Genomic DNA, 26,545 nt, shown 5'->3' on the forward strand with positions numbered 1-26,545 from the left:
TGAGATATACATGGCCTGAATACTCACTACAAGAGATGTCTGGTGAGATATACATGGCCTGAATACTCACTACAAGTAGTGTCTGGTGAGATATACATGGCCTGAATACTCACTACAAGACATGTCTGGTGAGATACACATGGCCTGAATACTCACTACAAGACATGTCTGGTGAGATATACATGGCCTGAATACTCACTACAAGACATGTCTGGTGAGATATGCATGGCCTGAATACTCACTACAAGACATGTCTGGTGAGATTTACATGGCCTGAATAGTCACTACAAGACATGTCTGGTGAGATTTACATGGCCTGAATAGTCAGTACAAGTACTGTCTGTCTCTCTTTGAGAACCTTTGTGTGTGAAATAATCAATAAATCATATCAATCATGTAGGGTATCAGTCAAAAGTTTGGACACACCTACTCATTCTTTAATTTGACTATTTTCTACGTAGAATAATAGTTAAGACATCAAAACTACGAAATAACAAATATGGAATCATGCAGTAACCAAAAAAAGTGTTAAACAAATCAAAATAGATTTAATATTTGAAATTCTTCAAAATAACCACTCTTTGCCTTGATGACAGCTTTGCACGCTCTTGGCATTCTCTCAACCAGCTTCATGTGGTAGTAACCTGGAATACATTTCAATCAACAGGCGTGCCTTGTTAAAAGTTAATATGCAGAATTTCTTTCCTTAATGCATTTGAGCCAATCAGTTGTGTTGTGACAAGGCAAGAACAGCTCAAATAAGCAAAGAGAAATGACAGTCCATCATTACTTTAAGACATGAAGGTCGGTCAATCTGCAAAATTTCAAGAACTTTCAAAGTTTCTTCAAGCGCAGTTGCAACAAACACCAAGCACTTTGATGAAATGGCTCTTATGAGGACCGCCACAGGAAAGGAAGACCCAGAGTTACCTCTGCTGCAGAGGATAAGTTCATTATAGTAAAATACATTATATCAAAATGACTGTGTGAATTGGCCGAATTGCAGCAAAGAAACCACTACTCAAAGACACCAATAAGAAGAAGAGACTTGTTTGAGCCAAGAAACAAGCGCCAAGGACATTAGACCGGTGGAAATCTGTCCTTTGGTCTGATGAGTCCAAATTTCTGATTTTTGGTTCCAACCTCTGTGTTTTTGTGAGACGCAGAATAGGTGAACGGATGATTACCGCATGTGTAGTTCCCACCGTGAAGCATGGAGGAGGAGGTGTGATGGTGTGGGGGTGCTTTGCTGGTGACAATGTCAGTGATTTTTTTTTAGAATTCAAGCCACACTTAACCAGCATGGCTACCACAGCATTCTGCAGCGATACGCCATCCCATCTGGTTTGCTCTTAGTGGGACTATCATTTGTTTTTCAGCAGGACAATGACCCTAAACACACACCTCCAGACTGTGTAAGGGCTACTTGACCAAGAAGGAGAGTGATGGAGTGCTGCATCAGATGACCTGGCCTCCACAATCACCTGACCTCAACCCAATTGAGATGGTTTGGGATGAGTTGGACTGCAGAGTGAAGGAAAAGCAGCCAACAAGTGCTCAGCATTTGTGGGAACTCCTTCAAGACTGTTGGAAAAGAGTCCTCAGAGTACTCACACTATGTTGAGGATGGAGTCCTTTAGCTTGATGGCGTGGAGACACTTCCTCCACCGAGCCACAGACGAGTGCACATACAAACTAGAGAGGGAGGAGACAAGAGAGGAGACAAAGATTAAGAAACACAATCCCCAAATAAATGGGGCTGATTTTCTAAAGATAATTATATGGATCAGGGTGCATAAAAAAAAATTAACAGAGAAATTACAAAAAATTTATAATGCATTTTTCTTTTCTTGACCAAAGAGATTCTACTGTATATTCCATACTCATTTATTTCTGTGTGGCCCTAGTGGCCCCTGGTGACCACTCCCTTGTCCTCACCATCCGTTCTGGGCCCCCAGCCACATGGTGGGCAGGGCGCTGCTCATCCTCTGGACGTCCTCCCCAGCAGGGAGCATGTCGTCGGGAAGAGACGCCTCACCCACCCCATCCTGGTCCCTGGGAGACAGAGAGAAAGAACAGGGCTGGTGAGCTTTAGTGTATCAAACACACATTAATCACTCATGTATAAAACCCAGTGCCTTAAACAAGGGACCAGAGTTGTCCCTGGTCAGGTCACTACTAACTAGTACTAGGTCAGACAGTCTCACCTCTGTGTGTCTGCAGTGGAGGACTCATGGTGACCGGCTCCCAGAGGGTCTGTGAACACGTGTTCTGTGTAGATGCCTGGCTGACTGACGACCAGCCCCTGGTTCTCCTCCCCCTCCTCTGTAGCCTCTGTGGCCTCTTCCGCCGTGGGGACCCCATCCTCTGCAGGACTGGGCTCTCTGGACAGATCCACTGTTGGGTGGAGGTAGGGGGAATTTGTAGAGAGAAAATATTACAGTAAGTATGCATTAGATACAAAAGGATGATTCAGGGTGGAACCCAGGGCATACCCCAGTTTTAATGTGTGTGAAAGTGTGAAAATGCCAACATTAAAAACCCCTCATTCAACTACTCCTGGTTGAATGAAATGGTATAGTTCTGGGCAGGAACAAATGCCTTCAAACCCTGTATCTCTCCAGGACTAGTGATGGAGGTGACCACTGCTATAATGTCCTGAACCGCGGCCAGTTCCTGTGTCTGTGTTACCTGAGCTGTGCTGGGCCGGGAGGTCATTGAGCCCTGCCCCGGCCATCTGGAGGACGGCGGTGGTCCCTTCCGTTGCCAAGGCGCCGTCGCTGCCCGCGGAGCCCAGACTGGCCACGCTGCCTGTCAATGACACGCCATCAACTGGCCCGGACTCCAGGTCCTGGGGTACAGGTAGCTCCTCCCCTGCAGGGTAGTCTGTCTCCAACACACCTGAGAAACAGACATGTGAAAACACACAGAAGTGAGCACACACACACAGTACCGTTTTATTCATTCCATTCAGACGTTACAATGACCCCTTCATCTGATTGAGGGTAACACCAGCCAACACTGACATACACAGACCCATCTTGAGACATTATGAGGAATTTTAATACTATAAATTCCTCATAAACTGTACACAAACATACACACACAAACTACACACAAACATCACACACACACCTGGTATGCTGGCGATGCAGAGGACGTGTGAGTTGCAGGCGTAGAAGCTGTCCAGCAGGTCAGAGGGCTGGTTGGCCTCCAGCACCATGACTTTAGTAGAGGAGTGGGTACTGGTACAGATCCACACCCTGCAGGACATCTCATCCTGCAGGCGCAGCTCCTTCTCCTTCTCCTGGTCACCTTTCTCCTGCTCCTGAAGCAAGGACAGGACAGACTGATCATGAGTAAGGACAGGACAGGCTGATCATGAGCAAGGACAGGACAGACTGATCATGAGTAAGGACAGGACAGACTGATCATGAGTAAGGACATGACAGACTGATCATGAGCAAGGACAGGACAGACTGATCATGAGCTCCATTATACCAGGACTAGTATGTATAAGGGCTAACGATGTTGACTCGACTGAGGCCTGTCATGATGGCTTGAGGCCAGTACTAGTAAATATGAGAGCTTTAACTTGTGTCTGTATGTATTACCATCCAGTCTGCTTTCTCCAGTCATTTACAGTACAAGCTCTCAAAAACAGCATTAAACTGTTTTAAACACACTTATATTGTATAAAGTTCCAGCATACAGTACTTTTGTTGACTGATATACAAGCTCTCTAAAACAGTCAGAAGTTTCCATATACTGTCCTGTGATCCTGATGAGACACCCTCCTTACGTCAAGGTGCTTAAGGTACGTGTACACCCCCCTTGGCCAACATGCTCAAAACACCTCCCCCTTACCTTGTTCTCTGTCTCTAAATGGTCCAGGCTGCTCACAGAGCCCTTCCTGCTCTGTCCTTCCAACATGGACCCTCCCTCTCTGATCTTCCCTCCTGACAGGTTCACACCCGCAGCACACCACAGCTGCAGACATATCAATCAATCAATCAAACAACGTACAATTTATAGAAATTGCATTTAAAAAAGCTCAATACACCACAGGAGGTTAGTGGCACCTTAATTAGGGAGGACGGGAACGTGGTAATGGCTGGAGCGGAATGAGTGGAAAGGTATCAACAACATCAAACACAAAGTTTCCATGTGTTTGATGCCACTCCATTTGCTCCATTCCAGCCATTATTATGAGCCGTCCTCCCCTCAGCAGCCTCCATTGCAAAACATGTATTATACTAGTGTATCACAACTTGGTATTAAAATGTTGCATTGTGCACAATAGTAATGTATGTTTTCACAGATCAAAATGAAGTTAACTTAATCACAGTGTGTGCTGTGCTCACCTTCATAGAAGCATCTTTCTGGTCCAGGGGCCTCAGGTAGACTGGCACAGGTAGATTCTTCTCTTTGTTCTCTGTTGGGCCCCCGTTCACTACCTGAAAGGACACACAAGATGTCATATAACAAATAAAAACTTGGATATGGTTATTATTGCGAACTCTCTCCCTCTCTCTCTCCCTCCCATCCCCTCCTCTCCTACCTTAGATTTGCTGGGTAGACTCCATCCGTGGGCCTGTACCTGTCCATCCTCCTTCTGCATGTGGGCTTTGACCTGTCTGTACTGGGCCCTCTTTTGCTCCCTACGGGACGGAGAGGCGCACGGGTCCATTCTGACAGGGAGACAGGACAAAAAGGGAATTTCATTACAAAAAATTACATTATGGGCCGGTTTGCTGAATCCTGTACTAGAAAGCACTGTCAAATGAGATTCTCCAATGAAAAAGCTTTGAGGTCCAGAAATATGCCCAATATGGGAAACAAGCCCTAGGAGTATATGAACGTTTGTGTAGCATGGTTATGAAGAGTTCTAAAATAGAACAGGTTATGAAGAGTTCTAAAATAGAACAGGTTATGAAGAGTTCTAAAATAGAACAGGTTATGAAGAGTTCTAAAATAGAACAGGTTATGAACAGTTCTAAATAGAACAGGTTATGAAGAGTTCTAAAATAGAACAGGTTATGAAGAGTTCTAAAATAGAACAGGTTATGAAGAGTTCTAAAATAGAACAGGTTATGAAGAGTTCTAAAATAGAACAGGTTATGAACAGTTTTAACCATCATAAGTAGTTGACCCACATATCCATGATTCTATTATAAGTGCTGTGTAATACATGGAGTGAATGACCATAGCTCATCATGGCAGAGGTCAAGAGAGGAATAAGGAGAGCTGCAACATTACTAACACATGACAGAATGAGTGCTGTGTCACTACTCACTCCTCGTTGAGGAAGTCGAAGGCCTTGGACTTCTCGGTGGGGAACTGGGAGAAGGTGCTGCTCCTCTTCTTCATTCCCCCTCCTGCAGGGGGCATGTACTTCACCTCCCTCCCCTGGGACTCCGCCTTCTTCATCACTGCCGTGCTGGAGGAGGAGGGGCTAAAGAGGCGGCTGAAACTGCGGGGGGGAGAGAGAAACCATAGGGATGCGAAGGGGGGGGAGGGGTTGGTATAGGGAGGCGCAAGGCCGGGGGTCAACCACCAACCAACAGTAAACAGTCACCCACCACCACCACCATCACCTCAAGTATAGTGAAGTGAAGCATGCTGGGGATTTGGGTACGTTGATTAACAAAACCAAGGCCCACCCATCACAATACCACTCGTGGCCCCTTAACTGAACGGGAGTCATACATATTAATATATAGTATTATAAGCCTACATACAGTACACTAGTACTGTATATTAGGACACCTACACCTGTGTATTTCTGTGTTTGTATATACGTTTTGGCATTTGTTATCTGAATGTCGATAGCAGATAGTAATCTGATAGTGTGGGACAGATGGTAATCAAGCAGATAGATTTCAATAGACTGCATAACATGTGATTACAATGAGCTCCACAGGACAGTAAGAGGAAAGAGCCCCATGTTAAGACAGTTAATCACAGTAAAACTCACAGGGATGAAGGAGGACACCTCTGTCAGTTGATCAAAAGAAGCATGCAATTCTATTTTTCATTATTTTCTTCATATGTCTACACATCATACTGTAATGGACAGTAGATCTTACAAGAATGCGCATTAATAAAGAGTTGGACATATTTAAATCTCCGCACTACAACAGGTTATAGGCCTATTGCAGAACGAAGCACTTGTCCATACATTTTCCTGTAAACAAATACAACTTCTGAGAGGACATGAAGGAGGTACAATCAGCTGACATAGACCTCTCCCTCTCAGCAGTCTTTAAGCAGACTAGCAGGACAACATAAGGCAACAGGGGCAGGCGGGGGGAGGGCAAGAGAATCACATTGGACTGATTTGTTTGTGGATTGGATGGAAAACATGAAGAGTAGTACACATCCAGGATATGTCTATTGTTCAGGGGACTGTAGCAGACCTGGGTTGAAATACTATTCAAAATCCTTCAAAGACTTTGAACGTTTGCTTTAGCCTGCATGGACTGCCAGGTGGGTGAGATATACGCAGTTGGGAATTGTCTATTGGTTCCGTTGCAATAGGCAAGCTCAATCAAGCAAAGCTAAAGGATTTGAACGGATTTGAAATAGTATTTAAACCCATGGCTAGACTGTAGTTACTGTACCAAGGGGCAAGAGAGGGATGGCTATGATTTTTAAAACATTTACCTAAGACTGAACATTTAATAGCACATCCAAAAAGAAAGAAAACAGGGATGTAATTTCCAGAATGTTAGCATGTTGATAGTGTTGAATACATCATATCAGAAATGTATAGAATTCCTATGAGTTTTTTGGTACAGGTAGTCATTGAAGGAGAAATGCTTACAATTGCCAGATGCTGGATTTCTTCTTCTCAGTCAGGGAAGGGTTTTCTCTGGAGGCTCTGGTAAGACAACACAGCATCATGTTAAAGGGTTTTCTCTGGAGGCTCTGGTAAGACAACACAGCATCATGTTAAAGGGTTTTCTCTGGAGGCTCTGGTAAGACAACACAACATCATGTTAAAGGGTTTTCTCTGGAGGCTCTGGTAAGACAACACAGCATCATGTTAAAGGGTTTTCTCTGGAGGCTCTGGTAAGACAACACAGCATCATGTTAAAGGGTTTTCTCTGGAGGCTCTGGTAAGACAACACAGTATCATGTTAAAGGGTTTTCTCTGGAGACTCTGGTAAGACAACACAGCATCATGTTAAAGGGTTTTCTCTGGAGGCTCTGGTAAGACAGCACAGCATCATGTTAAAGGGTTTTCTCTGGAGGCTCTGGTAAGACAACACAGCATCATGTTAAAGGGTTTTCTCTGGAGGCTCTGGTAAGACAGCACAGCATCATGTTAAAGGGTTTTCTCTGGAGGCTCTGGTAAGACAACACAGCATCATGTTAAAGGGTTTTCTCTGGAGGCTCTGGTAAGACAACACAGCATCATGTTAAAGGGTTTTCTCTGGAGGCTCTGGTAAGACAACACAGCATCATGTTAAAGGGTTTTCTCTGGAGGCTCTGGTAAGACAACACAGCATCATGTTAAAGGGTTTTCTCTGGAGGCTCTGGTAAGACAACACAGCATCATGTTAAAGGGTTTTCTCTGGAGGCTCTGGTAAGACAACACAGCATCATGTTAAAGGGTTTTCTCTGGAGGCTCTGGTAAGACAACACAGCATCATGTTAAAGGGTTTTCTCTGGAGGCTCTGGTAAGACAACACAGCATCATGTTAAAGGGTTTTCTCTGGAGGCTCTGGTAAGACAACACAGCATCATGTTAAAGGGTTTTCTCTGGAGGCTCTGGTAAGACAACACAGCATCATGTTAAAGGGTTTTCTCTGGAGGCTCTGGTAAGACAACACAGCATCATGTTAAAGGGTTTTCTCTGGAGGCTCTGGTAAGACAACACAGCATCATGTTAAAGGGTTTTCTCTGGAGGCTCTGGTAAGACAACACAGCATCATGTTAAAGGGTTTTCTCTGGAGGCTCTGGTAAGACAACACAGCATCATGTTAAAGGGTTTTCTCTGGAGGCTCTGGTAAGACAACACAGCATCATGTTAAAGGGTTTTCTCTGGAGGCTCTGGTAAGACAACACAGCATCATGTTAAAGGGTTTTCTCTGGAGGCTCTGGTAAGACAACACAGCATCATGTTAAAGGGTTTTCTCTGGAGGCTCTGGTAAGACAACACAGCATCATGTTAAAGGGTTTTCTCTGGAGGCTCTGGTAAGACAACACAGCATCATGTTAAAGGGTTTTCTCTGGAGGCTCTGGTAAGACAACACAGCATCATGTTAAAGGGTTTTCTCTGGAGGCTCTGGTAAGACAACACAGCATCATGTTAAAGGGTTTTCTCTGGAGGCTCTGGTAAGACAACACAGCATCATGTTAAAGGGTTTTCTCTGGAGGCTCTGGTAAGACAACACAGCATCATGTTAAAGGGTTTTCTCTGGAGGCTCTGGTAAGACAACACAGCATCATGTTAAAGGGTTTTCTCTGGAGGCTCTGGTAAGACAACACAGCATCATGTTAAAGGGTTTTCTCTGGAGGCTCTGGTAAGACAACACAGCATCATGTTAAAGGGTTTTCTCTGGAGGCTCTGGTAAGACAACACAGCATCATGTTAAAGGGTTTTCTCTGGAGGCTCTGGTAAGACAACACAGCATCATGTTAAAGGGTTTTCTCTGGAGGCTCTGGTAAGACAACACAGCATCATGTTAAAGGGTTTTCTCTGGAGGCTCTGGTAAGACAACACAGCATCATGTTAAAGGGTTTTCTCTGGAGGCTCTGGTAAGACAACACAGCATCATGTTAAAGGGTTTTCTCTGGAGGCTCTGGTAAGACAACACAGCATCATGTTAAAGGGTTTTCTCTGGAGGCTCTGGTAAGACAACACAGCATCATGTTAAAGGGTTTTCTCTGGAGGCTCTGGTAAGACAACACAGCATCATGTTAAAGGGTTTTCTCTGGAGGCTCTGGTAAGACAACACAGCATCATGTTAAAGGGTTTTCTCTGGAGGCTCTGGTAAGACAACACAGCATCATGTTAAAGGGTTTTCTCTGGAGGCTCTGGTAAGACAACACAGCATCATGTTAAAGGGTTTTCTCTGGAGGCTCTGGTAAGACAACACAGCATCATGTTAAAGGGACTGTTCAGCACAATTACTTACGACATTGGTTAGTTTAACCAAACCAAAGTGTTGATTGCAGTCACTCCTTGTCCATAAAAAGCCTTCTAAGTAAAGAGATATTTAGATAACTATGTCACTTCTCTGAACTATCCCTTCAACTCATTCATTTAAATTGGTAGAGCAAGGATAGAGCAGACGGATGATTTCAGAGTGGCGTCTCAGAGTGGAGCTTAAAGAGTGTATATGAAAGGGGTTGTGGAGAAGGAAACCCTTCACTAGGCAACATAGTATTATGTTTCATTCTACTTATTAACATTTGATCTCCAAAAATGTTGATTTACTTTTGAACATTCTGGAAGTTGTTCTGAAACAATGAACTTTGACGTCACTCTGGGAACCAGTTATAAAGCAACTGCAGCATATTACTATAGCAGAGACCATGGAAACAACTGGAGCATATTACTATAGCAGAGGCCATGGAAACAACTGCTGCATATTACTATAGCAGAGGTCATGGAAACAACTGCTGCATATTACTATAGCAGAGGCCATGGAAACAACTGCTGCATATTACTATAGCAGAGACCATGGAAACAACTGGAGCATATTACTATAGCAGAGGCCATGGAAACAACTGGAGCATATTACTATAGCAGAGGCCATGGAAACAACTGCTGCATATTACTATAGCAGAGGTCATGGAAACAACTGCTGCATATTACTATAGCAGAGGCCATGGAAACAACTGGAGCATATTACTATATCAGAGACCATGGAAACAACTGCTGCATATTACTATATCAGAGGCCATGGAAACAACTGCTGCATATTACTATATCAGAGACCATGGAAACAACTGCTGCATATTACTATATCAGAGACCATGGAAACAACTGGAGCATATTACTATAGCAGAGGCCATGGAAACAACTGGAGCATATTACTATAGCAGAGGCCATGGAAACAACTGCTGCATATTACTATAGCAGAGGTCATGGAAACAACTGGAGCATATTACTATAGCAGAGGCCATGGAAACAACTGCTGCATATTACTATAGCAGAGGCCATGGAAACAACTGGAGCATATTACTATAGCAGAGGCCATGGAAACAACTGGAGCATATTACTATAGCAGAGGCCATGGAAACAACTGGAGCATATTACTATAGCAGAGGCCATGGAAACAACTGGAGCATATTACTATAGCAGAGGCCATGGAAACAACTGGAGCATATTACTATAGCAGAGGCCATGGAAACAACTGGAGCATATTACTATAGCAGAGGCCATGGAAACAACTGGAGCATATTACTATAGCAGAGGCCATGGAAACAACTGGAGCATATTACTATAGCAGAGGCCATGGAAACAACTGGAGCATATTACTATAGCAGAGGCCATGGAAACAACTGCTGCATATTACTATAGCAGAGGCCATGGAAACAACTGGAGCATATTACTATAGCAGAGGTCATGGAAACAACTGCTGCATATTACTATAGCAGAGACCATGGAAACAACTGCTGCATATTACTATAGCAGAGACCATGGAAACAACTGGAGCATATTACTATAGCAGAGGCCATGGAAACAACTGCTGCATATTACTATAGCAGAGACCATGGAAACAACTGGAGCATATTACTATAGCAGAGGCCATGGAAACAACTGCTGCATATTACTATAGCAGAGGCCATGGAAACAACTGGAGCATATTACTATAGCAGAGGCCATGGAAACAACTGCTGCATATTACTATATCAGAGACCATGGAAACAACTGCTGCATATTACTATAGCAGAGACCATGGAAACAACTGCTGCATATTACTATAGCAGAGACCATGGAAACAACTGTGGAAAGGATTTATATGTTGTATCCATAGTCCTTTGCCTATTCCTTCATGTAGGTATCTGATTCTAGAAAGATATATATATATTGAGCCTCTCTCTCTCGTTAGCTAGCTGGCTATGTCTATCCAACATTGGAACTCTTCCATGTTAAGGTAAGCTTTTGGTTTAATAAATGTATTGCCACGGGGCTCACCAGTATAACTGCTACACTACTTACTGACTGTACACCGTAATGCATGATTGTAGCAGGTTTACTAACACATTAGTTCTGGTAGGTATGTGGACTATGACATTAGCTAACATGGTGACAACAATGTAGGCTTGGTGTAGTGGTTAGCGATCATTTGCGCCTGGGCACAGACAGCTGTTGTGTTGTGCAATGAAGTCCACAAGAGAAGGGAAAAGGTGAGACGAGGAGAGAACGTGGATGTGAGAAGGAATCATACAACAGGCAAAGTGATTATGCTGTTTGTATGTGGCTTCTATGAAAGCAAACTGTGTTTGCGGGTGATATGGGGTGTATTCATTCTGCCGATTCTGTTGAAAAACAAATCTTAAACGGAAGCAAGCGGGAAAAAATTCGATTCGGGCTCTATTCGATTCCCTTCAATCCTACTCTCTCCTCTCCTCCTCCTCACCTGATCATCTCTGTCCACCTAACAGCCTCCTGTAATTCCATCAGTCTCTCCTTGTACTGGTTCCTCTCCATGAGGACTCTAGCCATCTCTACCCTGGTGAACCTCTTCCTCTGGGCTGTAGGAACGTCACTCTGGAACACCAGAGAGAGAGGGTGTTTTTAATTGGTCGGACATACAACGCACCAATCACAGTAACAAGCTGAATTTTAAGGAAGGTACATTTTGCAGCAATATCATAAAAATATACATTTAACAGTGATTACAATATAGAAAAAGGCACCACTATAGGACATGAAGAGGTACAGTCACATTATACAGGACAATGTTATACATATGGTAAGAGGCACTCACATCCTCTTCCTCGTTTGGCTTCCCTTTCACCTCCTCCATCTCCACACGCACTCTGGAAAAACAGAAGAATTGGTTCAATCAGGTTCATCAACAATATGCTATGCCATGTGTTCATGTTGACAGTTTACTCTTGGTGATTTCCCTAAAAACAGTCTTATAATTGGGGTGGCCATATTAATATGGTGTGTTGCTGTTGTCAAATCAAATCAAATCTGATTTGTCACATGCCCTGAATACAACAGGTGTAGAACTTACATGATCAGTTGTGTGTAGTGTGTTATCGTGTGTTGTTGTTGTTATTCACCCACTTCTTGAGCTCCTCCTCCAGCTCTCTGTTCTTCTCCTCCAGGTTTTTCCTGGTCTGTGTCACAGCGTCTAGTTCCCCCTGCAACACTTCCTTCTCACACGACAGCTCATCCACCCGCGCTATCAGGTCATTCTTCACCACATTCAGAGCGTTCCTACAGGAAACAAGGGGGGAAAGGAATGAATGTGACACCTTACAACACTGCATGCAAGATGTTTGTGTTATGTTGTGCTTCCAGTATATAGTCCGGTATAGTGGGATCTACAAAGCTAAATACATCTAAATATGGAATAGACTTTAGACCAGTTTAAAAGACTAATAACATTTTAATAACTTTGGGGGGTATACATTGAACAAAAATATAAATGCAACATGTAAAGTGTTAGTCCCATGTTTCATGAGCTGAAATAAAAGATCCCAGAAACAAAAATCTTCTTTCTCTAAAATGTTTGTGCTGAAATTTGTTTACATCCCTGTTAGTGAGCATTTCTCATTTGCCAAGATTGTCCATCCACCTGACAGGTGTGGCATTTCAATAAGCTGATTTCACAGAATGATCATTACACAGGTGCACCTTGTGGTGGGGACAATAAAAGGCCACTCTAAAATGTAATTTCTTGTCACACAACACAATGCCACAGATGTCTCAAATTGAGGGAGTGTGCAATTGCCACGCTGACTGCAGGAATGTCCACCAGAGCTGTTGCCAGAGAATTTCATGTTAATTTCTCTACCATAAGCCACCTCCAACGTTGTTTTAGAGAATTTTGCAGTACAGCCAACTGGCCTCACAGCCGCAGACCATGTGTATGGCATCGCGTGGGCGAGCGGTTTGCTGATGTCGACGTTGTGAACAGAGTGCTCCACGGTGGCGGTGGGGTTATGGTATGGGCAGATAACATGATGAGATATTGAGGCCCAATGTCGTGCCATTCATCTGCCGCCATCACCTCATGTTTCAGCATGATAATGCACAGCCCCATGTCGCAAGGCTCTGTACACAATTCCTGGAAGCTGAAAACGTCCCAGTTCTTCTATGGCCTGCATACTCACCAGACATGTTACCCCTTGAGCATGTTTGGGATGCTCTGGATCGATGTGTAGGACAGCGTGTTCCAGTTCCCGCCAATATCCAGAAACTTCGCACAACCATTAAAGAGGAGTGGGACAACATTCCACAGGCCACAATCAACAGCCTGATCAACTTTATGCGAAGGTGTGTCACGCTGCATGATGCAAATGGTGGTCACACCAGATACTGACTGGTTTTCTGATCTACGCCCCTACATTTTCTTTAAGGTATCTGTGACCAACGGATGCATTTCTGTATTCCCAGTCATGTAAAATCCATAGATTAGGACCTAATGAATTTATGGAACTGTAAATCAAATCCTTGAAATTGTTGCATGTTGCGTTTATATTTTTGTTGAGTATAAACGTCAAATAAATCTAAAAGTACACCGATCTCAGTGTGTTTTTCTTACTTTGTCTCCATTAGTTGTGTGTTCTCCGTGATCAGGTTCTCAACCTCACGACCCATACCTGTAAACAAGGAGCAACACCAGCCAGGGGAGAAATTACCTCGTTTTCTGCTTTGTGTTCATACAACTGGAGTTTACAGAACAGCATGTGTAGAAGGCCTGGATAGATTCTATTATGTATCAAATAGTTCTTAATCAACTATGAATAAATCAATATTTATGGAGGTGCATTTACTTCAATGGATGAACACATCGTCACATTGACTGACTTTAATATTCATATAGATATAATAAAGAATCAGTCCATTCAGGGTGTTAAATATCTCATAGTGACATATTTCTAAGAAGAACACAACAGGGACAACCCCAACAGCCACCACACAGAACATGTTACATGTGGCAACAGAGTAGGATGGAGCGAGCGGATGAGGTCTTACCGAGCAAGCTAAGGTCTGAGAAAACCATGCAATCCAAGTCAGGCAAGAGAACGAGAGAGAGGTGGAGAGAGTGAGACATGAGGTATGTATGAGAAACACAACAGAGGAATGAGAGCTAGGGTACTCCTAACAGGCTAGTGGGAAAGGTATGAGTTACAGTTCTAGGGTAGAGAGACAGTGGGGAAAGGAATGAGAACTAGGGTACTCCTAACAGGCTAGTGGGGAAAGGAATGAGAGCTAGGGTACTCCTAACAGGCTAGTGGGAAAGGAATGAGTTACAGTTCTAGGGTAGAGAGACAGTGGGGAAAGGAATGAGAACTAGGGTACTCCTAACAGGCTAGTGGGGAAAGGAATTAGAACTAGGGTACTCCTAACAGGCTAGTGGGGAAAGGAATGAGAACTAGGGTACTCCTAACAGGCTAGTGGGGAAAGGAATGAGAACTAGGGTACTCCTAACAGGCTAGTGGGGAAAGGAATGAGAACTAGGGTACTCCTAACAGGCTTGTGGGGAAAGGAATGAGAACTAGGGTACTCCTAACAGGCTAGTGGGGAAAGGAATGAGAACTAGGGTACTCCTAACAGGCTAGTGGGGAAAGGAATGAGAACTAGGGTACTCCTAACAGGCTAGTGGGGAAAGGAATGAGAGCTAGGGTACTCCTAACAGGCTAGTGGGGAAAGGAATGAGTTACAGTTCTAGGGTAGAGAGACAGTGGGGAAAGGAATGAGAACTAGGGTACTCCTAACAGGCTAGTGGGGAAAGGAATGAGAACTAGGGTACTCCTAACAGGCTAGTGGGGAAAGGAATGAGAGCTAGGGTACTCCTAACAGGCTAGTGGGAAAGGAATGAGTTACAGATCTAGGGTAGAGAGACAGTGGGGAAAGGAATGAGAACTAGGGTACTCCTAACAGGCTAGTGGGGAAAGGAATGAGAACTAGGGTACTCCTAACAGGCTTGTGGGGAAAGGAATGAGAACTAGGGTACTCCTAACAGGCTAGTGGGGAAAGGAATGAGAACTAGGGTACTCCTAACAGGCTAGTGGGGAAAGGAATGAGAACTAGGGTACTCCTAACAGGCTAGTGGGGAAAGGAATGAGAGCTAGGGTACTCCTAACAGGCTAGTGGGGAAAGGAATGAGTTACAGTTCTAGGGTAGAGAGACAGTGGGGAAAGGAATGAGAACTAGGGTACTCCTAACAGGCTAGTGGGGAAAGGAATGAGAACTAGGGTACTCCTAACAGGCTAGTGGGGAAAGGAATGAGAGCTAGGGTACTCCTAACAGGCTAGTGGGGAAAGGAATGAGAACTAGGGTACTCCTAACAGGCTAGTGGGGGAAGGAATGAGAACTAGGATACTCCTAACAGGCTAGTGGGGAAAGGAATGAGAACTAGTGTACTCCTAACATGCTAGTGGGGAAAGGAATGAGTTACAGTTCTAGGGTAGAGAGACAGTTGGGAAAGCTAGAGAAGCTATAAAAACAAACACACAGACTAAAACTATTTCAGCTGTATAGTAAAAAAGGTGTTATTAAAGCTGTACGATGAGTTATTCTTCATGCTTATGGTGCATGTTAGACAGAAATCAGTATAACCAAAGCAGTTATATGAAGAACAAACATTTTCCAAATGCATTTAGCCCTTCTAACAGTTTTCATATGTCTGGTTTCATCTTGTGATCAACCTTTGTTTCCACTGTAATGCTAGCGAGGAGCGGGGGTCAAATGCAGGTCAAGGCAGTAGTAGTAGAGCAATGAGCTGAAGATATGAAGTGGTGAGAGGCCAAATGTAGAGCAGGCCAAATGTAGAGCAGGGATGGGCAACTGGTCCTGAAGGGCCACAGTGTATACAGGCAGGCTTTTGTTCCAGCCCAGCATTGAAACACACCAGATTCACAAAGCCTGATAAACTAGCCATGGTTTTCCAATATAGACCATGTTTGCTTTAATTAAGTCAGGTGTGTTAGGGTGGAGCAAAACCCTGCACCCACCACTGCAGATACCCATCCCTGGAATATAGTTTTTCTCTGAGGGCATAGAGAGAGGTATCGGAGGAGAAATAACAAAGGAGAGGTTTTGAGGTCATAATACACACCAGAGTACTCCACTGGGGTTAGGGACAAGAGCCAGAGGAGAGGACATGACGAGGAGAGAGAGAGGCGGGTTAGACACTGATGGAGCTAACAGCAGAGAATGACTTTCAACTTATACAAGCAGAATTTCTAAATCCAGTTTAGCTTTGTTTTTACCTAACAGCAACGGTTATTTCACTTCAGTGCAACAGCCAGTGTGTATTAGTGAGCTGAATGTAGTACAATAGTGTCCGTTTATTGTCTAACTCAGTGGCCTGCTACTATAGTAATTCATGAGTTAGCATGCATTGAACACAGAAGCAGGAACCACGTAGGGAGGTCACCTGGGTAAACAACACACTCAGACACTCACAAGGGGTTAACACAAGTCATCCCAAAACTAGTTCAACTCCATCTGTCAAAAGACATTCCAAAACGAGTTTAACTTCATCTGTCAAGAGACATATTCTAAAGATACACTTTTAAATGAATCCAATTGTTGAACTTTGTAGTTGACAGTGTCACACAGTTTGTTCGTCCATTTTTTAAAATAGATAAATCTTCCCAGAGGTTGCTGTAATGCTGGGGGAAAATGAATACTGTTTCTTGAAGGTGTCAGGCTTAATTTCTTACAGAATAGTTTATTTAGAAACGGATCCTTGTGTTGTAATTCATTATCACAACGTTACTACAACGTTACTACAACATTACTAAAATAGCCACAGATCGTTAAAGGTGTTATATTTCATTAGAGTCACTAGTGTTATAACAATGTTACTACAATCCTAAACACTACACATCCTTGGAGGTGTTTTGCTGCTATAGGAAAGAGGTCTTTCCCTCGCTTACCCAGCAGGTCGGCCCCCTCGTCCACGTCTCCGATGACGTCCCCTATGCCTGCAGACGACAGCTCCGCAAACAGAGAGTCTGTGTTGCGGTCAAACGCCATGTTCTCAATGCCAATGCCTCCTTTGGTCGGGGTGCTGCATAGTGGAGGGATTAGCAGTTAGCATTTAGCACATTGTACAGGAGTAATACCCAATGGTGATGGTTTTGTAGAGGTTACCTGGATGCTTTGTATCCACTGAGGTCCATGTCCAGTTCAGGGGTGGACTCAATGATGTCATGCACCTCTGAGCTATCCTCGTTCTCTGGCAAACCTACAGGACACATATCATACGGAATAGAATCAAATCAAAGAGACCTTCATTATGTGCTATTAGATCATCAAGAATGGATACAAAGATAAATCTCTCTGTCATCTACCATTATAATACTTGTCGTGAGAACTTAGCTGCAGTATCGTGAGTAACATTTCATACCCACTGATATTGACCTGTTCCCCAGTGCCGCCAGCAACTCCATGCTCTTACTGTTTGGCCCCTCCCCCTCCATGGCGACGTCTGAGGCCGTGGTGGACATGGGAGTGACCGACTTTGAGCCAAGGTCCGACAGCTCGTCCTGCAACCACAACCGATAGGGTCATCATAGAAGTCATAGAGAGGTCAAGAGTCAAAGGTTAACCTTAACCTTGACCTTGACCCATTTTCCTGAACTAGGGCCCAGAGTTTTTCATGGTACGGTCATGTGCGGAAGAAAAACTCCTGCCTCTAGTGCTAGGTACAGTAGAGACAGAACAGGAACTAAGGAACACAGGGACGTCACCATGGTAACAGGTCTGACAGGGGAGACACCACAACACCACAGCTCAGCCTGGCTTAAAGCAATCACACTGGAGCTGGGGACAAAACTAAACAAGCACTAGTTACAGACATTGAGGATACAAGTAGTACAGACAGAAACCCATAGCCTGTGATCCATCAACTTCCATTAAAAATGTATTCTATTATGAGTCAGTTAAGAACAAATTCTTATTTACAATGACGGCCTACACCAGCCAAACCTGGACAATGCTGGGCCAATTGTGTGCCGCCCATTGGGACTCCCAATCACAGCTGGATGTAATTCATTGTAGTGACGCCTCTTGCACTGAGATGCAGTGCCTTAGACCACTGCGCCACTCGGGAGTAAAGATGTTTCATTTTAATATATAACATTTCTTAAAGGTATTTATTTGAAGTGATGGCTTTTTCATTGGGAGAAGCTCTAAAAAACTGAAATTGGTATCCATTATTCTGTACAATAATCAAATATGAATTTGATGGTAGATTATCTATTTTGTGTAGTTTGAGCTCAGGACCAGGAACATGTTGACTGGGACAAGGAAGGGTAGAACACAGTCAACAGCTAATACACACTAATTCACACTTCACATCAGATCACAGGGTTCACATGCACTTCACAAGAGGTCAGAGGTCAACACAGAACAATCATGGGCCCAGTGGGGAGTGCCATTCCTCCACTGAGAGACAACAACACAGAACACACACACAACTCGAAGGTCAGCTCATAACAGAAACAAACACAAGGTTAACTATGAATGACAACACAATAATAAGTGAACTAATCTCCAATGTTAAGTCTACATAGAGTACAATAAGATAGAAAACTACAGAGTGGAGTTCTACTGTGTAAAACTACAAAGAGTGTTATAACTACGAAGACTGTTATATAACTACGGAGAGTGGTATGCATGCTAAAACTGTGAGATAACAACATACTGTGAGACAATTTGCTTCCAAGTTCACGTGAAAACAATGAAAGGGAGCTAGGAAAGCAACAGCATGTGTGTGAAGTACAGCTAGTACCATGCAGTTTGGCAAAATGAAACACGACAACATAGAAGCTGAATGGAACCACGCCTTCCCCACTCTACAGACCACTGACTGATCAAAACAGCTCATTTTAGGGGGGAAACTAAATGGAGGTGATCATTGACTGTTCCTTTAGCTCACTGAGGAGGATCTATCTAGGATTTGAAGGGAAACCTGACATGGTTGCATTGGGCTCAGGTGGTCTGTGAAGTGAGGGACTTTGAATAATGCGCAAAGAGATGCTGCTTGCTCTGAAAAAATGAAACAGCACACTGAAGACAACTACTAAAGCCCACACACACACACAACATGGGGTCTCCATGGCATGTACAAGCGGGTTGCAGTGACACTTTTCTTCTCCACCATCACAGAGACAACTACCTTGCAGTCGTCTGGGAGAGAATTCCCCCAAGAGATCTGCAGCGTACTGTAACCATCCCTTTTCTCTGGGGGGTCGTCTGTATCCAACTGCTTGGGAAGAGAGATACAATGAAGAGGCGCATTTCTGCAGAAGCACTGAGGCAACACACACTGCCAAGCGTGCGTGTGTGTGTGAGTGTGAGTGTCGGTCTACATTGCTCACAGCTGGTGATGGCTGGCTGAAAGTCAAGGTCATTAGATTCAACATGTGGGAGGTTTTGAGGCGACCCACTAGCCCAGTGACTACCATCTCACCACAGGTGACTGAAGCCTATGAAGTCCAGTCACTGAACCATACAGAAGAACCCTACTTACATAGTCAGAGTATTATTGTGTCAATGAAGTTTAGGGTTTGAGTTACTCACATACTGACTCTTTGGGTTGAACGCTTATGAGGTCGCCCTTATTTATGGGAGAACCCAAAAACCCTGAACACACTCGAATTACAAACGAAATCTGAAAATACATGTGTTCACATCCCCCATTGGTGGCTGCAAACTCTCTTTTCTATGTTCTTCAGTATGGGTAAGAGACGGGTTATTGCAATGAATGATTCCGATACCATTCTAAAAGTCCAGGCATCAGAAGCAGTGGTAATCTGGTTGAAATGGCACACAGCATTTGGTTCATGGCTGCGAGACATATGTTTGCAGTTTGAATTGACAGCTGGACGAGAGCAGTGCTTAATCAATGGTAGTGAGTGACCGATGGCATTTGTTAATGAACTCAGAGCAGTTCATCTGAAGAGAATACATGTCAGAAAACTATGGTCATGTCAACATGGGGTTTGCACATAACCCCCAACTTGTTCTTATGACATCATTTCAACCAGCTTTGAACGCTGGGACTGAGTATTTCTAGCCTATTTAAAGAAAACCAATACAGTCTAAGAGATCCCACCGTCACTACACTTACAGATCAACAATAGACGATTCCAAAAAGAAAAATGTATTTCTAGGTAGGCCACACCATAAAATGTTATGTAGTAGAACATTTTGACAATCAATACAACTCCTCATTTACAAAGAGTCAAAACATCCAATCACGTGCCGGCCTGCGCTCTCTCTCCCCCAGTGATTGGGTGCCTGCCAGCAGCCTCTCTCCCAGAATGTACCACGGCACAGACCATCTACCCCTCGTCACGGAGACCATGCCCCACTTCTGAACGAAGCGGAGCAGCAGCCGAAATAACACAGGCACCTTTAGGGTATCATCATCACTGAAGAGAAAAACAGATATGTATACAGACTCCATGCAGTAATATTCAAAGTGGTGATGCTTATTCCTACCGCTTATGTAAAGGAACTGCAAAGCCCCGTTCAGGACGGTACAATAACACACTGTAAGTCTTTGTGACTGTGGGTCTGTGGGGGAGAGTGACGGCATTTGGTATACTACTGAGAATCTCATCCAACGCCAGAGAGCGATGATGTCATTATGTTACCATCTGACAGACATCGAACAGCATGAGGACAAATGACTAAATAAGGAGCATTCTATCCTGCTAAGTTATGCATATTCATGAAGTTGGCCCTCTCTGAAACATGCAGGAGGGGAGGGCGGTTGTATGAATACACAGAAGCCCCTGTCAGATCCTTCTAGAAGACATCACAGAGGGGTGCCGACTCTCTCCCCTCTCAGAGCCCTTTCCAAAGGCCTCTTCATTAGGCATGCTAAGCGTGCCTAGTCCAAAGCCCTGTACTCTAAGCACATGAGGGGGAGGAAACAATAGGAGGCAGCCACTTTAGACTATTGAGGTGCACCCTTGCTCTCTCACACTGTGCATGATTAGTCCAAAGCCCCCCTTCTTGCAGAAAGAGGCATTTCAAATGTATTTCAACAGGGCCCTATAGCCTCACCCAGGCAGAAATAAACAGACTCATGTTTATTCAAATGTATCGGATCATTAAAATAGACAGTTTCATTTGCCCACTTTTTTTCTAGGCTGCGTCAATCACATCTCTGTGTATCTGTTATCGAGCCGTCCCCATTTCCCACCTTGAGGCTGGCATTGGAGCGCGGATGTTCCAGGTCGTTGAACCTCCAGACCTCTGCGCCCGGCGTCTCAGACTTGGCCTGGAGGTCAGGGGTCAGAACTGCCCCCCCTCCTGACATGGGGAAGACACCCAGAGACATGGGACGCTCTTTCCTAGAGAGACAGAAGAGGAAGAGGGTCAGTCAGATTATACAGAGGAACATGTTGAGCATGACTGGCTACACTAACTACACTATAAATATATCTGGCCATTCGTGTTGACAAACAGCTAGTTAAAAAGATAAGACTTAAAGTGGGCTTCTTTTTTAAGAAACAGATCTTGCCTCTCCCTAAACAGTAGGAAGCAGGTTGTACAGTCAACTTTACTGCCAGTTGTTGACTATGGTGACACCATTTACCAGAATGCAGCAGCCACTACTCTTAAACCTTTGGATGCCGTCTACCACAGCGCCGTTCGCTTTATCACAGGTGACAGTTTTAATACTCCTCACTGCATCCTGTATCAAAAGGTTGGCTGGTCCTCATTAAAGTCCCATAGATCACTTCACTATTCCCTTTTTGTTTACAAAGCTCTACTAATCAAATTAGGTGAATCCGCCTTCAGTTTCAATGCCCACGATTTTTGGAATAACCTGCAGAACTCCCAGTGTCCTGATTCCCTGGTTCCGCTAGGGCAGTTTAGGAGTCTAATGTTGAATTTGTTAAATAGGAATTGCATTTGTCTTGATTAAATGTCAACATTTACTCAGATGTTGAAGTTGTAGTTTTTTAAATTGTAATCTGTAGTTTTTATAAATGTTTTATTGGAATGTTAATGTTTGGTCTCAATGAGCTCCCCTGGTTAAATAAAACTTTTAAAAATATATACTTTTAGAATGTTCCAAGTCATTAAATTCCACCTGCTATAAATAACAGTTGTTACAATCATCTACAGGTAACTGCCAAAATAAAGGAAACACCAACATAACGTGTCTTAATAGGGTGTTGGGCCACCATGAGAACAGCTTCAATGTGCCGTGACATAGATTCTACAAGTGTCTGGAACTCTATTGGAAGGCTGTGACACCATTCTACCACAAGAAATTCCATCATTTGTTGTCTTGTTGATGGTGGAGGAAATACAGTCTCAGGCTCCGCTTCAGAATCTCCCATAAGCCGTGGTGGAAAAAGTACTCAATTCTCATACTTGAGGAAAAGTAAAGATACTTTAATAGAAAACCACTCAAGTGAAAGTCACCCAGTAAAATATTACTTGAGATATATATATATATATATATATAATATACTTAAGTATCAAAAGTAAATGTAGTTGCTAAAATATACTTAAGTGTCAAAAGTAAAAGTACAAACAATTTAAAAAATCCTTATATTAAGCAAATCAAACAGCAATTTTCTTGTTTTTTTATTGACAGATAGCCAGGGTCACACTCAAACACTCTGACATCATTACAAACAAAGCATGTGTGTTTAGTGAGTCCTCCAGATCAGAGGCAGTAAGGATGACCAGGGATGTTCTCTTGATAAGTGTGCGAATTGGACCATTTTCTGTCCTACTAAGCATTCAAAATGTAAGGAGTACTTTTGAGTGTCAGGGAAAATGTTTGGAGTAAAAAGAACATCATATTCTTTAGGAATGTAGTGAAGTAAAAGTACATCACCGGGGACAAGCTTCCTGCCATCCAGGACCTCTATACCAGGCAGTGTCAGAGGAAGGCCCTAAAAATGTTCAAAGACCCCAGCCACCCCAGTGATAGACTGTTCTCTCTGCTACCACACAAGCGGTACCGGACCGCCAAGTCTAGGATCAAGAGGCTTCTAGACTCCACATTGACTCTGTACCGGTACACCCTGTATATAGCCTCCACATTGACTCTGTACTGGTACCCCCTGTATATAGACTCCACATTGACTCTGTACTGGTACCCCCTGTATATAGCCCTGCTATTGTTATTTACTGCTGCTCTTAGCTCTTACTTTTGGGGGGGGGGGGGGTATTTTCTTAAAACTTCATTGTTGATTAAGGGCTTGTAAGAAAGCATTTCACTGTAAGGTCTACTACACCTGTTGTATTCAGCATTTCACTGTAAGGTCTACTACACCTGTTGTATTCAGCATTTCACTGTAAGGTCTACTACACCTGTTGTATTCAGCATTTCACTGTAAGGTCTACTACACCTGTTGTATTCAGCATTTCACTGTAAGGTCTACTACACCTGTTGTATTCAGCATTTCACTGTAAGGTCTACTACACCTGTTGTATTCTGCGCATGTGACTAATACAATTTTATTTTATTTGAAAAGTTGTCAAAAATATTAATAGTAAAGCACAGATACCAAAAAATGACTTAAGTAGCACTTTATTGTATTTTTACTTAAGTACTTTTTCATGCTCATCAACTCTGTCTCTCGAGTTGCGCAGCAGTCTAAGGAACTGCATCTCAGTGTAATAGGTATCACTACAGTCCCTGGTTTGAATCCAGGCTGTATCACATCAGGCCGTGATTGGGTGTCCCATACGGCAGTTCACAATTGGCCCAGTGTTGCCCGGGGTAGGCCGTCATTATAAATAACAATTTGATCTTAACTGACTTGCCTAGTTAAATAAAGTCAAATAATCAAACCACTCATCCCCTGTGGATGGGGACATTGTCATCCTATGGTGGCATAGCCATGGTAGCCAAAATAAAGGCCTGCCCAGAATATTTATGCATGGGATGGGATGTTAATTCTTTAATGATCTCAGGGAACAGACCCGTGTGGAAGTACTTGTTTTCAATAGACTTTGTACCCTCATTTAATCAAGTGTTTCAATTATTTTGGCAGTTACCTGTATAACACCAAGCCTTACCTGACTCTGCCCACAGTTCCAGAGTCTGAAGTCTCTACTACACTCATATGGTGGAGCTTGATCCTCTCTACATGCTCCATGTAGTTATGTATCATCTGTAATGGACAGAACAGACAGGTTAGTTCTACATGCTCCATGTAGTTATGGATCATCTGTAATGGACAGAACAGACAGGTTAGTTCTACATGCTCCATGTAGTTATGGATAATCTGTAATGAACAGAACAGACAGGTTAGTTCTACATGCTCCATGTAGTTATGGATCATCTGTAATGGACAGAACAGAAAGGTTAGTTCTACATGCTCCATGTAGTTATGGATCATCTGTAATGGACAGAACAGACAGGTTAGTTCTACATGCTCCATGTAGTTATGGATCCTCTGTAATGGATAGAACAGACAGGTTAGTTCTACATGCTCTGTGTTGTTATGGATCATCTGTAATGGACAGAACAGAGAGGTTAGTTCTACATGCTCTGTGTTGTTATGGATTATCTGTAATGGACAGAACAGATAGGTTAGTTCTACATGCTCTGTGTTGTTATGGATCATTTGTAATGGACAGAACAGAGAGGTTAGTTCTACATGCTCTGTGTTGTTATGGATCATCTGTAATGGACAGAACAGACAGGTTAGTTCTACATGCTCCATGTAGTTATGGATCATCTGTAATGGACAGAACAGACAGGTTAGTTCTACATGCTCTGTGTTGTTATGGATCATCTGTAATGGACAGAACAGAGAGGTTAGTTCTACATGCTCCATGTAGTTATGGATCATCTGTAATGGACAGAACAGACAGGTTAGTTCTACATGCTCCATGTAGTTATGGATCATCTGTAATGGACAGAACAGACAGGTTAGTTCTACATGCTCCATGTAGTTATGGATCATCTGTAATGGACAGAACAGAGAGGTTAGTTCTACATGCTCTGTGTTGTTATGGATCATCTGTAATGGATAGAACAGAGAGGTTAGTTCTACATGCTCTGTGTTGTTATGGATCATCTGTAATGGACAGAACAGACAGGTTAGTTCTACATGCTCTGTGTTGTTATGGATCATCTGTAATGGACAGAACAGACAGGTTAGTTCTACATGCTCCATGTAGTTATGGATCATCTGTAATGGACAGAACAGACAGGTTAGTTCTACATGCTCTGTGTTGTTATGGATCATCTGTAATGGACAGAACAGACAGGTTAGTTCTACATGCTCTGTGTTGTTATGGATCATCTGTAATGGACAGAACAGATAGGTTAGTTCTACATGCTCTGTGTTGTTATGGATCATCTGTAATGGACAGAACAGATAGGTTAGTTCTACATGCTCTGTGTTGTTATGGATCATCTGTAATGGACAGAACAGATAGGTTAGTTCTACATGCTCTGTGTTGTTATGGATCATCTGTAATGGACAGAACAGACAGGTTAGTTCTACATGCTCTGTGTTGTTATGGATCATCTGTAATGGACAGAACAGAGAGGTTCGTTTTACTTTTGGTACTTGAAATCTTATTCTTAGGAAAACAATACAGATAGGAAGAGTTCCCTATTTTCTCCCTATTCTCTCTCTCTCTCTCTCTCTCTCTCTCTCTCTTTACCTCTGTGTGTCTTTGATGGAGTGAGTTGAACTCCTTCTTCAGCTCAGACTCTCGCTCTTCCATCCTGCCGACTGAAGGAGAAGAGAAGAAAGAACATCAGTCAGACAGTCAGTCAGTCAGATTATCAGTTTGTCAGACAGACAGTCAGTCAGTCAGATTATCAGTTTGTCAGACAGTCAGTCAGTCAGATTATCAATTTGTCAGACAGTCAGTCAATCAGATTATTAATTTGTCAGACACAGTCAGTCAGATTATCAGTTTGTCAGACAGACAGTCAGTCAGATTATCTGTTTGTCAGACAGTCAGTCAGTCAGATTATCAATTTGTCAGACAGACAAAACAGTCAGTCAGTCAGATTATCAGTTTGTCAGACAGTCAGTCAGTCAGATGATCAATTTGTCAGACAGACAGTCAGTCAGATGATCTGTTTTTCAGACAGACAGTCAATCAGATGATCCGTTTTTCAGACAGACAGTCAATCAGATTATCCGTTTGTCAGACAGACAAGACAGTCAGTCAGTCAGATTATCAGTTTGTCAGACAGTCAGTCAGTCAGATGATCAATTTGTCAGACAGTCAGTCAGATTATCAGTTTGTCAGACAGTCAGATGATCAATTTGTCAGACAGACAGTCAGTCAGATGATCCGTTTTTCAGACAGACAGTCAATCAGATTATCCGTTTGTCAGACAGACAAGACAGTCAGTCAGTTAGTCTTTTCCAACGC

General features: G+C 43.2%; 1 protein-coding gene across 11 annotated transcripts in view; it reads right to left on the minus strand.

The window, feature by feature from the left end:
• LOC110539023 (C-Jun-amino-terminal kinase-interacting protein 4) overlaps positions 1–26,545 on the minus strand; it is a 59,625-nt gene that overhangs the window by 13,936 nt on the left and 19,144 nt on the right. For 2 of the 11 annotated variants that reach the window (XM_090197064.1, XM_090197062.1), the window contains exons 3-24: positions 25,820–25,890; positions 24,218–24,312; positions 21,372–21,522; positions 19,335–19,421; positions 17,562–17,700; positions 17,306–17,399; positions 17,089–17,222; positions 16,263–16,274; positions 13,743–13,800; positions 12,260–12,412; positions 11,952–12,003; positions 11,601–11,731; positions 6,827–6,883; positions 5,297–5,473; positions 4,562–4,691; positions 4,365–4,457; positions 3,868–3,990; positions 3,136–3,328; positions 2,692–2,901; positions 2,208–2,397; positions 1,939–2,055; positions 1,615–1,695 (exon numbers count right to left, since the gene is read on the minus strand). In XM_090197064.1, the coding sequence (XP_090053190.1) occupies positions 1,615–1,695; positions 1,939–2,055; positions 2,208–2,397; positions 2,692–2,901; positions 3,136–3,328; positions 3,868–3,990; positions 4,365–4,457; positions 4,562–4,691; positions 5,297–5,473; positions 6,827–6,883; positions 11,601–11,731; positions 11,952–12,003; positions 12,260–12,412; positions 13,743–13,800; positions 16,263–16,274; positions 17,089–17,222; positions 17,306–17,399; positions 17,562–17,700; positions 19,335–19,421; positions 21,372–21,522; positions 24,218–24,312; positions 25,820–25,890 (2,548 nt within the window). Of the gene's footprint in view, positions 1–1,614; positions 1,696–1,938; positions 2,056–2,207; positions 2,398–2,691; positions 2,902–3,135; positions 3,329–3,867; positions 3,991–4,364; positions 4,458–4,561; positions 4,692–5,296; positions 5,474–6,826; positions 6,884–11,600; positions 11,732–11,951; positions 12,004–12,259; positions 12,413–13,742; positions 13,801–16,262; positions 16,275–17,088; positions 17,223–17,305; positions 17,400–17,561; positions 17,701–19,334; positions 19,422–21,371; positions 21,523–24,217; positions 24,313–25,819; positions 25,891–26,545 lie in introns of those variants that run through there. The other 9 variants (XM_090197071.1, XM_090197063.1, XM_090197072.1 and 6 more) reach the window with 7 other exon arrangements.

This window comes from Oncorhynchus mykiss, chromosome 13 (assembly GCF_057628025.1).
Source record: "Oncorhynchus mykiss isolate SJ-2025 chromosome 13, ASM5762802v1, whole genome shotgun sequence".
Classification (NCBI taxonomy): Eukaryota; Metazoa; Chordata; class Actinopteri; order Salmoniformes; family Salmonidae; genus Oncorhynchus; species Oncorhynchus mykiss.